The 16,218-nt window shown below is 44.2% G+C and overlaps 1 protein-coding gene across 1 annotated transcript in view; it reads right to left on the reverse strand.

Moving 5' to 3' along the window:
• The window catches only part of LOC111867061 (phosphatidylinositol 3-kinase regulatory subunit alpha), a 156,012-nt gene that overhangs the window by 60,320 nt on the left and 79,474 nt on the right, over positions 1-16,218 (reverse strand). Inside the window, exon 2 of the mRNA XM_023856538.2 lies at positions 4,655-4,723. Coding sequence (XP_023712306.1) covers positions 4,655-4,723 — 69 coding nt within the window. The remainder of the gene's footprint in view (positions 1-4,654; positions 4,724-16,218) is intronic.

Genomic DNA, 16,218 nt, shown 5'->3' on the forward strand with positions numbered 1-16,218 from the left:
ATAGAACACCGCATTGCACGTGAGACTGTAAAAAATCAATCGACACCAACTGTTAATGTAATTTGTTACGAAGATAGGTCGTCTCTATCCACTGGTCGAATCAGTCCAATGTACCCAAATATTTCTGCGTCAAAGTGGCGACGTAAGATTCATCAGGTGTTCAGCAAACCCGACCACGAAACACCTAAGAAACGCTCAGAATCCTTGAAGAAGGTCGTGCAATTTCCCTCTCTCCAATTTTGAAGTTGTTGTTTCAAAATACTTCGCTAAACCAGAAAACGCTCTTCAACCACTGTTTCAAATCAGGCCCAACTTCAATTTCCAAATATGATCGACTATACCAACATTACATCGTCATTAAACCATGCCCATTGATCATCGAGAACTTCCGGAGTTTGCCTGTGCGTCCCGTATTGGCAGCTTCGCCGTCTGCTCTAATAGCAATTAACACCTTAGGCGACGCTCAGGTCGACTAACAGGTTTCCAAAGCAGCTTCCGATATATCTTCAGATTGTATCGGTCCGATGAAGGCAAGCCAGGTCTCGCCTCGACATTCTCTCTGGACGAGCTAAAAAGATTACCTTATTGTCCTTACCGACCCGCGCCACCATCGATTTCAAGGGCGACGCAAACAACCCTTCTAAGAGCTGCACAATTTTCATTTCTATCTAGCAAACTACTTCCAACAGAATATCTGTAAGGGCATAGCTGAACCAGGGCACGCGGTGGCGTACTTGGTTGAGGCACTATGCCACAAGCCGGAAGGTCGCGGCTTCGGTTACCGACGAAGTTGCTGGATTTTTTATTTAACCTAATACTTCCATCCGTACTATGGACACTTAGCCTCTAATAGAAATTAGTACCAGGAATCTTTCTCGGGAGTAAAGGGCGGCCGAGGCATAAGGCTGACCTCACCGCCATCTCTGAGCCGATTGTCTAGAGAAAATGTGGGAGCCTCGACCTCTCACAACGCTATGGGCCCCCATGGCCTTTTGTGGAGATTGTTTTACTTTCTCAATCACAGTGACCACGAAGTCTAAGGCATGAACAGTCTTCGACCGCTCAAACACTAGGGTCATGGGTTCGAATCCCACTCGATGCATGGATGTCTGTGAGCGTTTATTCTGTGTTTGTATTGTTCTGTGTGTAGGCAGAGAACTAGAGAAGACTTGCGACGGCTGATCACCCGTCCAAGGAATCCCACCGTCTGTGTATAGATTAAGAACCTGAAGAAGCGGCCAAGGCCCAACAAAGGGCTGCACAGCGATAATCGAATAGAATAGATACTTAGCTAGGACTGGTTGGATTATACTTGCAACGTCGGTAATGAGCGCGTTGGCCACAACTGAGCAATAAGTGTTTCTATCAGTCTTGCAGCTACTCCAGCTGCGGCCTGATACTCCGTAGTCTGTAGTCCGCAAGAGAACTATACCGACCGAGCGAACGCAACTTATCGGCGAAGTTAGTGCCAACTTTTGCGGATAGAGGGTATCACTTGGTCAGCGAAATGAATCCCCACAGCCGTTAATCTCGATTTTCTAGACCGGAGCCGCTATTTACTTGAAACAGCTCCTCAATTATCCTCACGAGGCTGAGAGGATCCCGTTCCAGGCTCACTGCTTCTCAGAAAATCTGGTAGCGCTGGGAATCGAACCAGGGACTTCTGGATCTGTAGCAGGAACTCTGACCACTAGACCACAGAGGTGGCCAGCTGCGGTCTCATGATCCTTCGATTCCAAATGAACATTGAGAGTTCTACACTTTGCTTGCTTTCGACGCTAATAACACCCGCCAAAAGAATGATCCCGTTCTTAGTGTCTTATTCGTGCACCTCACACATCTTACTGGAGATATAAGGAGGTTTACGCTTCTCGTCAAAATCCACGTTGCTTAAGAACGGATATTTTGTCTGTAGCCATTCCGAATTCAATATATTTCTTCTGTATGAACGGCTGCGTGGCTCTGTCAATGTTGAAGGCTGAAAAGCAAGCCTCTATTCAGTTTCCGTGCGTGTGGCATCCTTTAACTGTTTACCAAAAGCTTCCTAAAATTCATTCTGAAGACGTCACTGAAGCCACGAACGAACTCTGCTCTTGTCTGCATTTTATAGAGAGGAAACATATCTATTCGTTATAAATGATTTGATTTGCCCTGATATATTGGGTTTTCGGACTTTATCCATCGTCCTGGTTTTTAAGATAACTAATAAAAACACGACGTTTCGGAAACTGGATCTGTTTCCGTCCTCAGGTGAAGGAAAACACCTATTCTGTTGGGTCCGTTAGAAAGAGCTAGCCTCAATCGCTGGATTGCTAGTGTTTTCCTTCACCTGAGGACGGAAACAGATCCAGTTTCCGAAACGTCGTGTTTTTATTAGTTATCTTAAAAACCAGGACGATGGATAAAGTACGAAAACCCAATATATCAGTGTGTTATACACCATCGTCAGAATCCTACAGTAATAATTTGATTTGTTTGTTAAGAATTTCTATTTTTTTTCCTTGAGAATTTGCTTATTTAAATCGCGTTCGAATGTTTTCTGGCCTATAACGGCCCCCATTTCAAGTTTCAAACAACAAAAAATAAACGATAACAGCTTACAACGAAACTTGTCGATTTTATACCCCGTCCGCGCTGCACTGACGCTCAAAGGAATTGTGCGCGGGTTTGCCACCAGTGTGGCCACCACAACAGCATCAACACGAACTTCTAAGGAAGATGTATTGTGGCCGTGTTTGCGGTTCTGTCGTATCTCGTGGCATAAGGCTGGGGGCAAAAAATTCCTTCTCTTCTTCGGAGGCGGCAGACCCATAATCTCTAATGCGGGAACCATTGTGTTTTAATAAATTATACTAAGATGTTCCCAGAGACCGCCTCTGTGGTTTAGTGGTCACAGTTCCTGGCTATAGATCCAGACGTCCCGGGTTCTATTCCCGGCGCTATCAGATTTTCTGAGAAGTAATGGGTCTGGAACGGGGTCCACTCAGCCTCGTGAAGATAACTGAGGCGCTATTTCAAGGAAATAGCTGCTCCGGTCTAGAAAACCGAGATTAACGGCCGTGGGGATCCGTTGCGCTGACCACGCGACACCCTCTATCCACTAAAGTTGGCACTAACTTCGCCGACAAGCGGCGGTCGCTCGGTCGGTATAGTTCGCTTGATGACTGAAGCCAGGGAGTTTTCTTTTAACATGTTTCCAGAAATATGAACAAGCAGGGCACGTTAATATATTTAAAACGCAGAGTAACACATAATACTTTTTCACGCAGGGCAAAGATTAAGAGACTGATTTACCTGGTTCTGCGCCTGCGCCTTACCTTCCCGACAGTCATTTCTTATCTGGGTATATTTCGAATGGCTTGGCACTGAAGGCAAATGGACACTTTCACTTCTGTTGAACCCCGTGATGTGCCTTTATAAGTCGCATAGATATCCGAGACTTTACTCTTGCTTCGCTATCATAATGTTCCATCTTTGAATTCGGTCTTTAACTCACAGGCCTATTTGTATTTTCCTAACACCCTAGAAGCATGGAAACTACCTAAAATGAATCTTCCTGTCACTGTGATATTGCCACTGTAAATGAGAAATTAATTAAATGGTAACACAATATCCAAAAAGGCAGACGCGCCAACACCTAACTTATCCCACTACAAGCAAACTGAGGGACAGCTATGTGAGAACTGTGCAGTAGAGACTGAGAAAATAAAAGGAAAATATGAACAGTAAAGAGGTAAATTTATCCCTGTAACAGACCGTGGAGGCCCATAGGATTGTGAGAGATCGAGGCTCACACATTTTTACTAGACAGCCGGCTCACAGACGGCGGTGAGGTTGTCAGTCTTACGCGCCGGCCGCCCTTCAACCCCCAGAAATCTTCCTAGTACTCATTTCTCTTAGAGGCTGAGTCGACACCAGGGCCATAATGCTGCTGAAAGAATTACGTTAATTTAAAAATGCAATGATCTCATCGGGGTTTGAACCCGCGACCTTCCGGCTTGTACCATAGTTCCTCAACCAACTACCCTACGGCGTCTCCCCTGCAATAAAGGGAAAATAAAAAGTATATGCAGCTTCCAATCTGCGATGAGACGTCGTGCAGTTTGGTAGAAGATGACACTTCGGAGGAACGTCAGTAAACTTCTACCAGACTGCGCGGCATCATAGCTCAGAGAACCTCACATCTGATCAATTTCCGATTGCTTTCAAAACAAATACGAGAACATATCCAAGGAAACTCTAATAACACTTTTGGCAGATGAATAAGCTTGTCCGTTACTAACTGACGCATCGTACGGTATGAAAAATGAAGACTCACGTAACTAACTGAGCCCTTTTCAGAAGTCGCCAGTTGCTCAGCTGCTCAAGAAATATGCACCATTTTATGGAAGCAGAAGTTTTACTACCGTGTTCACAAGAGCTCTCCACTGTTCCCTGTCCTAAGCCAGATGGATCTTGTCCATAAGACCCCACCCTATCTAAGATCCATTTTAATATTATCCACCCCTCGACTTTTTGTCTACCTAGTGGTCTCTTTCCTTATGGCTTTCCCACCAATATGATACATGCATATAAGGGAATTTAATCTACAGCTCACGCTGCAATTTTTCAATCATTCTGATATCTACTCATTAAAATAAAACAGTTTACTTACGGTCTTCTTCAGTGCTTCACCAACAACGCTTTGTATATTAGCACTGCTAGAGCTGGAGTGACCATTAACCTGCAACAAAGAAAACCGTTCATGTATTTACTTACTTCTTACTGTTGGGCTCTGTGGTCCTCCCAGAAACTGGGTCTCCTTCGTGACAGATGTCCACTCTTCCTTAGTATTTGCCTTTTCCTTCCATCGCTTCACTTCCAGCTCTCGTAAATCACTCTCAATATTTTTCTCCCATCTCAGTCTGGGGCTTCTCAGGTTCTTTCTACCTTCTGAATTATTTCCAAATTTTTTTACTTACTGAGCTGAGACCTTCTTGAGCAGAAGCCAATTCTGCAGCTACTCAAGAATTTCCCAGCATTTTGGGGCATTTTCATTACCGTGTTCACAAGACCCCTCCACTGGTCCCAATCCTGAGCCATATCAATCCAATCCATACCATCCCATCATATATCTCTAAGATCTATTTTAATATCGTCCACCCACTTACGCCTTGGTCTTCCGAGTGGTTTCTTTCCTTCTGGCTTTCCCACCAATATCCTATATGCATTCCTCGTCTCCCCCATTCGTGCTACATGCCTTATCCACCTCATCCTCCTTGACTTGATCATTCTAATTACACTTGGAGAAGAGTACAAGTTATGAAGCTCCTCATTATGCAGTTTTCTCCGACCTCCTGTCACTTCATCTCTCTTTCCAAAATTTTGTTAGCCACTCTAATTACAGGCTACATCACCCCGACTTTCTCTTTTCAATATCTGCTAACAGATTTGGTTTTATGCACTTCCCTCAGTTCTTGGCTGTAAAGGCCTTCTTCAGTAATTTGTCCTAACACTTTCCCCAAAATATTCATCTCCCGCGCATTAAGCGTTAAGTATCCTTCCTGTCAGGCCGCGAGATAACTCAAGCGGTTAGTCGCTGGATTCCCACTACGGCGGCCCGGGTTCGAGCCCGGGTCTGGTGAAGTGGGATTTGTGGTGGACAAAGTGGCGCTGAGGCCGGTTTCCTCCGAGGACTTCTGTCTCCCCTTCCAATCTTCATTCCACCAAATTCTACATCATCATAATCACCCGGGGCAGGTACAATAGGCCAATCAGTGGCCGCCGTGTGCCGAGAGGACCCAGCTGGACTCCACCCCCCACTAAGCGAATTAAAAAATATTCCCTTTTGTCAGGGGGCATGCGGTAGCATAATTGGTTGAGGCACCATGCTACAAGCCGCAAGATCGTGGGTTCGATTCCATATGTCGTTGGATTTTTCAAATTTACCTAAACCTTCCAATAGCACTACGGCCCTGGGGTCGACTCTGCCTCTAACAGAAATGTGTACCAGGGATAAATAGCGGCTGGAGCGTAAAGCAATGGCCTATAAAAGATCTTTATGGGTTTCATCCTGTTGTGTGTTTAATATTCATGTTATTTATACCGTCAACACAACACAAATAGGTATCTTCCAATTTTTTGGACACATTACATTAATAATACATTTTCATTAATCCCCAATGTAAGTTTTAATCATTAATAACAACCATGTAACATCAATACACATACATGCATACACATCTGTTAAATTGTGACATGACGCCTGAAAGCCAGAACAGTCCATTGCTACTCAACGGCTGGCTAACAAAATTTTCCGTGATAACAAGCTAGAATAGTCCATTGATGAGCAAAGGTTCGGTGGGCACGTTCTCGTGGCAACGAATAAATAGAGAGAAACAGAATAATCGAGGAACTGTAAAACATTGTGACCCATATTCCTTTAGTCTGTAAGTTTGTTCAGTTGTAATTCCGTCATAAAGAGAGTTGAGTGTTCAGCTGTGGAGTTAACCAGCGGACAACGGAAGATGGAGAAGTGACCGATGCGTAAATGAGAGCCAAGTCAGTCATATGAAAAGAGAAGACACTCGTAGTCCAGTAAGGAATGTAGCGAGTCTTAGGCAATCATTGGTTGTGAGCTGTTATACTTGTAACCAAAGTGCCAATTTATCCGGTCAACTAATCAAGAATCATTTATTATTAGTCACGCAAACCCCTAACACGTGACACTATTATCGAAAGGTATATTCGCCAGATAACAGCAACTACCAACTGCATAATATGACTCCATATCAGGATAACCCAATTCAAGAAAGTTAGTCTCTGCTTCTTTTGGAACATGCCTGATGATGACCTATAAATAGGTCGAAACATGTAGCATACTCCTTTAGAGGGGTCGAATACCTCCACCGTGACCCTGCGAGTCGTATGAGGCGACGAAAAAGGAAGTCTCAGATCTGAGACAGTAAAATATGGTCGCAAATCCCATGGGACTCGGGGCTGAAAAAACTGCGCTGGCAAGGACCAGCAGCATATACAAAATATAGACCCGTCCTCTCGCCAGAGAGGGCGCCCCCACGAAAACAAGACTGTAACTGTGAAACAGCAATTAATATCTGGTCATGAGCCCCATTAATTAATTACTGACTGACTGACTGACCGTCAGTAGCAATGTGACTTTGACTTTCACATACTCAGTTACATAATCAAAAAATAAGTTATATAATCATACCTATTATTTTCAAATGCAAGATGACTATTTATGTTGTGGTGACGGTCTAATTTTACGACTCTGAAAGATCGATTCGAAGCCCGGTTCATAACCACCGGATTATCAATCATCCCAAGCATCGAAGTACATAATCTACTTAACGAAAGATTCGTTTCGGGCAAAACAAGAAATCTTAAGATTTTCTCATCAATTTAAATATCAGTAAAACTTCGAAACATTACAATGTTCTGGGTTGGGTGTGTGACTAATAATTTCACCTCAATAAATAACACAAGTTACAGGCTGTAACGATGTATACCGGGCGAATAATTTACAGACATGGCTATACAAAGGTTAGGAAAACAACGCTTTGTATCTCTCTACTTCAAAAAGATGTAAAGAATGACTTCCGAGGGATGAAAGTGAAGAGATCGGGGCCAATAATAGAAGAGAACGGACTTAGCCAAGTTTCTTAGAGGACTACAGAGCCAAGGAATGCGCAAATAAGTAAGAAACCGTATGACCAGAATTTTCTTTGGAACCAGTGCCTTGTAAAAGACGAAAAAGAGAAGAGTACGGAACAGTTACTTATTTACTTACTCACGGAGCCGAGCCCTTCTTGAGGAGAAGCCAAATCTGCATCTACTCAAGAATTTCCCAGCATTTTATTGAACAAGAAGGTTCATTACCGTGTTCACAAGAGCCCTACACTGGTCCCTATCCTGAGCCACATCAATCAAATTCATACCATCGCATCCTATCTCTCTAAGATCCATTTTAATATTGTCCGCCCATCTACGCCTTGGTCTTCCCAGTGGTCCCTTTCCTTCTGTTTTTCCCACCAATATCCTATATGCATTTCTCCTCTCCCCCATTCGAGCTACATGCCTGGCCCATCTTATCTTCCTTGACTTGGCCATTCTAATTATACTTGGAGAAGAGTACGAGTTATGAAGTTCCTCATTATGCAGGTTTCTCCAACCTCCTGTCACTTCATCTCTCTTCGGTCCAAATATTCTCCTCAACACCCTCAGTCTACGTTCCTTCCTTAATGTCAGAGATAAAGTTTCACACCCATACAGAACCACAGGCAAAATTATAGTTTTGTATATTCTAATTTTTATTTTTTGGCCAGCAGACGAGAAGACAAAAGGTTCTGGACTGAATGGTAGCAAGCATTACCGGAGTTCAATCTCCTCTTAATTTCCTCCTGAATCAGGTTTGCAGGATTAACAATCGGAAATATAAAATGAGCTTAGGGGAATAATTCCTAGATCGCTCCACGAGGGCCTGTCCGTGCAACAAACTAACAGACCGTGACTCGATAGAACACTTAATGACTGAACTCTTAATGATTCATTTGTTTTGTTCAGTGGACGGGCTTCTATGGATTAGGCTATTCTATTCATGCCTCTACAGCTCCTATGGACCTTAGCAGCTGTTTTACTTTCTTAATCTATACACAGTTGGTAGTACTCTTTTGACGGAGGATCAGCCAGTCGCGAAGCCTGTACTTACACACAGAATAAACGTACACGCACATCCATGCCTGAATGAGATTCGAACTCACGATCCCAGAGTTCGAGCGGACGAAGAAGGTTCCTGTAAATTATTGCTATGCTTATCACTCATATCACGCGGATAAAAAAAAATGAACTCCGCAAGCGAACTATACCGACCGAGCGACCGCCGCTTCTCGGCGAAGTTAGTGCCAACTTTAGCGGATAGAGGGTGCCTCGCGTGGTCAGCGCAATGGATCCCCACGGCCATTAATGTCGCTGTTCTAGACCGGAGTCGTTATTTCCTTCAAATAGCTCCTCAATTATCCTCATGAGGCTGAGTAGACCCCGTTCCAGACCCACTACTCCGAAAAATCTGGTAGAGCCGGGAATTAAACCCTGGTCCTCTGGATATGTAGCCAGGAACTCTAACCACTAGACCACAGAGGGGGGGCGGGTAATAAAAGTAAAATATAAATATTAATAATAGAGAAAAATGCGACATAGGACAACCATAGACCGAGAGTCCTCAGTGCGTAATGAGTCATACTTAACATCTGGCAAGTCTCCTAAACGCCATGTCTGTGAAGCGATCTACGTTGTACCCGAACATCTAAGAACGTAACATCAGCCTTTGCGGCCTGCCAAACACAAGATGGGCAGACTTCTCTTTAATAACGTGCTTTGCAGTTTAACCAAGGACAGTTCTGTAATTCAGGACTCCATATTCTCCTTCGCAGAAGCAAATTTGTCGGCTGTTATTATTCGCTTAGTGTGGGGTTGAGTCCGAGTCCACTCATCACTCCGGCCACTGATTGGCCAATTGTAGCCTGCCTCGGGTGATTATGATGGTGGAGAATTTGGTGGAATAAAGACTGTCAGAGGAAACCGAAATACTTGGAGAAAACCGGCACCAGCCCCACTTTGTCCACCACAAATCCCACTTTACCAGACCCGGACTTGAGCCCGGGCCGCCGAGGTGGGAATCTAGCGACTAACCGCTTGAGCTAAGCGGCCTCCGTAGTCTAGAGGTAACGTTCCCACCTCATGACTCGTAGTACGCGGGTTCAAATACCCGACGGAGGTCGTCGAATTTTTAAGGGCGGAAACATTCAGGGAATAAGTCCTCCGGGAGGGACTTTAAGCCGTGGGTCCCGTGTCGTAGCTTTACGGCATGTAAAAGAACCTCATATCTCCAAATGAGGTCACTGAGCCAAATTACGGACGTTTCCCGCCCAACAGCAGTCTCTAATATCTTTGGTAGATGGGGGAAGCATTATAGATACCTCTCAGCTAGTAGAGCCGGTCTCGCTGGCTGGGCGGGACTGATGGTAAGCACCAGTACCGGCAGGATATAGAGACTGGTAGAAATCATAGAGGGAAGCACAATGGACCAATACAGGTCTAAGTGCATGGGGAAACCCATCCTCTCCAATAACTAACTAACCGCTTGAGCTATGGCGCGGCCTAGTTGGCACTAACTTCGCTGACATGCGGAGGTCGCTCGGTAGGGATAGTTACCTTGCTGACTATAGGCCACGGAGTTTTTTAATGTCACTTGAAACAAGAAAAAACTGTCGATACATTTCTATATAACAAAGAAAAAATAACTTGTCTGTCTATATTACTAATCGTACTTGCACAGTTTACAAAGCGTTTTCCCTGTGCGTGACCTATTTAATTGCACGTGTTCTGAACAAAAGGCGCCTTGATAAATCTTCCCACTTGGACAAGGGACGCCGACAATTTCATTTCTACATCTTTCGTCATTCCTATTCGTCATGAGAGCTGCTAGAATGCGGGAGCACTTCGGTATTTGATGTGCTGTTTACTCCAGCCTCCAATAAAAAGCCCCAAAGCGTTAGTCACCCATTGGGAAACAATCGCTGTTTACTGTGCGAATCATACAAAACACACAAGCCAAATACTTTATGTGGACAACACGTTTCCCCCCCCCCCAGATATTAAAACATATGGTAAATCCTGTAAACATGTGGTAAACACTATCTTCGTACATTAAAGGGAAAATGCTGAAATATTTATACCGTCTTCATAAATGCACAGTTTTTTTAATTGCTAATGGGGTGGGACTAAGTCCCTTGTACTGCGGCCACCTCTTGCCTATTGTACCAGCCCTAGATGATAGGTGATGGTGATTGTGGAGCAATTGGTAGGGGAAACCTAACTACTCGGAGAAAACCTGCTCCAGCGCCACTTTGTCCACCACAAATCCCACTTGACCAGAGCCGGGATCTAACCCGGGCCGGCGAGGTGGGAAGCCATCGACTAACCGCTTGAGCTATGCCGCGGCCACAGTTACTCGCTGGTCATACATGAATCCATAAATCCCATTTCTAGTCTTGGTCGTCGTGTATGGAATTTGCGGAATATATTTCCCATAGATCTTATATTCAATTCTTCACTCACCAATACAAATGCCGATAATTAAAAAGGCGATGGTAAATAATCCTTGTACGTCTAGGCAACCGTCCCAGCCCAGCCGAAATCAGACCACGCCCGGCCTCAAAACATTCCCGTATCCTCTTCGGAACAACGTTCCGAAACCACGTCGGTTCTCTAATTTTGGCTGCGTATTTGTTGAGGGTTTGTTTACCGAGTCGTTCCATAACAATTGGTCTATATGTCACAATACAGACACAAAGGGTGTTTCTGATCAAACCAATATTATAACCAATTAATTCATTCCACTGTCTTTATACCAGAGTTCATATGACGACATACAGAACTACGGAAACATTGTTAGTAATTTCTTTTCTGCCACGTACGCCTCTAAATTCTTTCGCGTGCCACCGGTGGTACGCGAACCACAATTTTGGAATACAGTTCTAGGCCAATTTTTTCGACGCCTTTATCGTTTACCATGCGCCCGGCCGATGCTCCCTGTTAGCGCTAATTTCCTGCCTATTTACGATTTGTGCTCTTACATAAGCACCCATAACGAGAAGTACAGAAAACCTGATAAAGCCTGCTTCCCGCAGCAACGACTTCCAGGCAACTGGGTTTATTATCCTGTTATTTTTTTCATATTTTATTCTTGTGACGAACTATGTTTACGTTAGGTTTATCAGACATAAGCTCCAAGTTTCTCCATGGTTTCAAACTGTTGACTGATGAACAATATTCCACACATAGTGTGTAAGTTATAAGACCGCCTCTGTGGTCTAGTGGTCAGAGTTCCTGACTACAGATCCAGAAGTCCAGGATCGATTCCCGGCGCTACCAGATTTTCTGACAAGGAATGTGTGTGGAACGGGGTCCACTCAGCCTCGTGAGGATAATTGAGGAGCTATTTAAAGGAAGCAGCGGCTCCAATCTAGAAAACCGAGATTAATTGCCATGGGGATCCGTTTCGCTGACCACGCGACACCCTCTATCCGCAAAAGTTTGTACTAACTTCGCCGACAAGCGGCGGTCGCTCGGTCGGTATAGCTCGCTTGCGGACTACAGGCCACGGATTTTTTTGTGTAGGTTATGTTAACTGCTTACTAGTATTTCCCTGTCCAATTTCACAAACCGCGATTAAATTTTTAATTTCATCACAGTAAAGTCAAAGCTTATGAAAATAAATCATATGGGGGCCCACACTACATGCTACCTACAAGACGGGAACTTCTCATTTGTATCAATAAACCGATCATTTAGGAATGTCCTCCCAATATAGACGCATGAGAGCGGAAACGAACATATCTGTCGTGACCACGAGTTCAACTGCCCAATATCAGTAACGCCAGGACACGTAAGTGCCAGTGGAGTCAACCCTGCGCCACTTCAGTTCTCTCATCGTCAATTCCAGTGTTAATTTCCCATTCATCTGTGACTTCAATGTCACGAGATTTCCTTATAAAAGATCTACATGCTTTCTTATTTCCCCCATTATACATCCGGGTCCAGGCAACTGTAACGTGTTATCATTACATAATACACGTATGGATGATAGTGTAGTCGGTATAGCGACTGGATATACGGCCGAGAGGTCGGAGTTCGAGACCCGGTATGGTCAAGAATTTTCTATCCTCCACGTCGTCCACACCGGCTCTGGGACGCACCCAGACTCTCATAAAATGTGTACCGGGGATCCTTTTCCTGAGGGTAAAGCTGACCACTCACTTCCAGCTAGTGCCGAGGGAAAGAAAATGTGGATATATACATCCACTTCTCATACGTCCTCACGGCGTAGTGCTTAATTAGTCAAGCACAAGGTCAACTTTACCTTTTACGCATGAATAATGCGCGCTAGGCAACTGTCTACGTTTCCATTTGTTTCATCCACCTAATGTTTATCTTCCTTAATATGTTGCTCTTACATACCTCTTAGCCATTCAGGAACTACAGAATGTCCCTGTTATCAGAAGATCTGAATGTTTATCAGTCATCAATAAGTTTCACTAATGGCCTTTTTTCCATGACAGTTATGTCCTTCGTATTATATTCCCCTAATATCCAACTTAATGTTGCCGTTGCTATGCAATAACCGCAAGACAGGCAGATATATCAAACCCGTTTCTAGGCAACGGGTCGGTAAACACTTTCCCGCTGCTAAGCGGTGACTATAAACAGCGGACGTTGCTAGGTCCGCAATAAAATAAATGTTTTCTATGTGATCTCTAGCGGGACTCGAACTTCGAACCTCGGTCGTCCAGATATCCCGGCTCCTATATTATCAGTTGTATAGAATTTATAGATAAAAGTTTCCACTGCTAACAAATTAAGTAAGTAAGTAAAGCTATCCATGTAACGGACCGTGAAGGCCCATAGGGTTGTGAGATGTTGAGGTTCCCACATTTTCTAGACAATCGGCTCACAGATGGCGGTAAGGTTCTGAGCCCTACGCGCCGGCCGCCCTTTACCCCAAAGAAAATTCCTCGTACTCATTTCTCTTAGAGGCTGAGTCGACCCCAGGGCTATAGTGCGGTCGGAAGGATTAGATCAATTGAAAAAAATCCAATGACCTCATCGGGACATGAACCCGCGACCTTCCGGCTTGCAGCATAATGCCTCAAGCAACTACGCTACAAATAATATTTTGGTTAAAAATGTGATCAAAATCAGAACTCAAGCCAATGTTATTACGACTTTTCTTTAGTTTAACAATGTAATGTCTGATGTTTTGATTTGGCTCCTTTTTGCTCTGTTTGTTGAAGTCTTGTGGTTGCTTTTTCTGTTGCCTGGTCTTGGTGCTGGCTAGAAGCACACAGAATAACATCTGTGTTGCTGTTTTCCCCTACTCGCAAGATACCAACTAAGTTGTTTTGGATTCTCACTCTACGGTTCTGTTCTGTACTGTGGGTACGATTCCAGCTAGACATGCAGTCTACTGGTACCGATGTTAAAGAGAATTCGAGGATTCTATACGACAATTACATTCCAGCGTAACAAATTAACATCAGCGTAAATTATCACGTAATCTCCCTCCACTGCCGGTCACGGTAGCCGAGCGGTCTAAGGCATGTACTGTCTTCGCTCGCTCGGAAGCCGGGATCATGGGTTCGAATCCCACTCAGGGCATGGATGTTTAGTTTATGTGTGCGATTTTCTGTGTTTGTGTACAGGTAGAGGCCTTGCGACGAGCTGATCACCCGCCCAAGGAGTCCTACCGAATGTGTAAGATCTAGAAAGCTGAAGCGAACGGAGAAGTTCATGGAAGTAGGCCTAGGCCCACTGGGGCTGTAGTGCCAACAAGAAAAAAAAACTCCCTCCATTAAATCTCAATAAATTTTGATCTTCTAGAGCTTCTTAATGGCTTATTCTAAAGAAAAGTTAATACAGGTAAGCCATAGATAGTAGGCCTAATGTAAAAGACACTACTAGATGTTTGTTCACATTAAACGTATTTGTAGGTTTCTTTCAAATTCATTTTAATTATAATATGAATAGCCTGAAGACCGCATCTGAAGTCTAGAGGTGAGAGATCATGGCTACAGATCCAGAGGTACGGGTTCGATTCCCGGCGCCACCACATTTTCTTAGAAGTAGTGGGTCTGGAACGGGGTCCACTCAGCCTCGTGATGATAATTGAGGAGCTATTTCAAGGAAATTGTGGCTACGGTCTAGAAAACCGAGATTAACGGTCGTGGGGATTCGTTGAGCTGACCACGCGGCATCCTCTATCCGCAAAAGTTGGCACTAACAAGCGGCGGTCGCTCGGTCGGTATAGTTCGCTTGTGGACTACATGCCATGGAGTTTGTTTTTGTTTGTTTTGCTGTGAGTAGCCTGAACTATTCTGAACTATTAGCAAATACTACAGTGCACATTGTGGGCATTGACGTTGGAATTCAATTATGACGTTTTCACTATCGCGAGCTATATCATTATTCATCAACACTTGCAATACTATGAGTTCTGCAATCAATTATATAAAACAGTGAAAATCAATCTTGCATTAGCTTCCAATTTTTATTGCTAGTGGGGTGGGACTGAGTCCCTTGTACTGCGGCTATTTCTGGCCTATTGTACCAGCCCAAGATGATAGGTGAGGGTGATTGTGGAGCGATTACTGGAATGGAGATTGGCAGGCGAAACCGAAGTACTCGGAGAAAACCTGCCCCAGCGCCACTTTGTCCACCACAAATCCCACTTGACCAGATCCGGGATCGAACTCGGGCCCCCGCAATGGGAAGCCAGCGACTAACCGCTTGAACTATGGCGTGATTAGCTTCCATGCTCACGAGATAAAACGGACGCTGATCCAGATGCTGAAGTCATGCAACCTCGAACGAAACAGAAAGAACGGTAGAGATTTGGAAGAAATCATAGCTTTCGCCTGGCGATACTGAGGAAAGCCACTGTACAATGGTACAGAGCCGATATTCGAAGTGGGTGCTTCCGCGTAAATGTGTCTAGGACGATATCGCTATGCCAGCCTCCTCAGTTTGGAAAACGTACTCAAACAAACATACAGATCTACGTATGATGACATGACATAAAATCCTAGTAATTTTACAGGTTCAACTAGTGTAAGCAAGGGAGTGTACGTTGATTTCGGCGTTTGTCGTTATGTCGCGTTTCACGCTGTTTCCACGGAACTAACTAAAACTATGAAGTAACCCGTCTTCTGGAGGAACGTCTTTTAACACAATTTCTACACGGCGCCACATCCCAGAAGACGGCTTACTTCATAGTCACCGCCGTGAAAACCTCAAACCTTACATAACTAATACTAACTTCATAGAGCTGAGGCCTTCTTGAGAAGCCACCAATTGTGCACCTACTCGTGAAGTTCCCAGCATTTTATGGAACCCGAAAGTTCATTACCGTGCTCACAAGAGCCCTCCACTGGTCCCTATCCTGAGCCAAATCGATGCAGTCAATACAATCCCATTCTATGTCTCTAAGATCGATTTTAATAATAAATTAGTGTATTAAATACAGTATATAATATCTCTTTCTTATCAACAATTTTGGAAATGTACAGTGAAGTAGCTCTATCTCGGGAACCGTTCGGAACAGGACATGTACATTTACGCTTTTGCTTAGAACGACCGATACTATGGCTTCCCACAATATTTACC

This window comes from Cryptotermes secundus, unplaced genomic scaffold, assembly GCF_002891405.2.
Source record: "Cryptotermes secundus unplaced genomic scaffold, Csec_1.0 scaffold176, whole genome shotgun sequence".
NCBI classification, from domain to species: Eukaryota; Metazoa; Arthropoda; class Insecta; order Blattodea; family Kalotermitidae; genus Cryptotermes; species Cryptotermes secundus.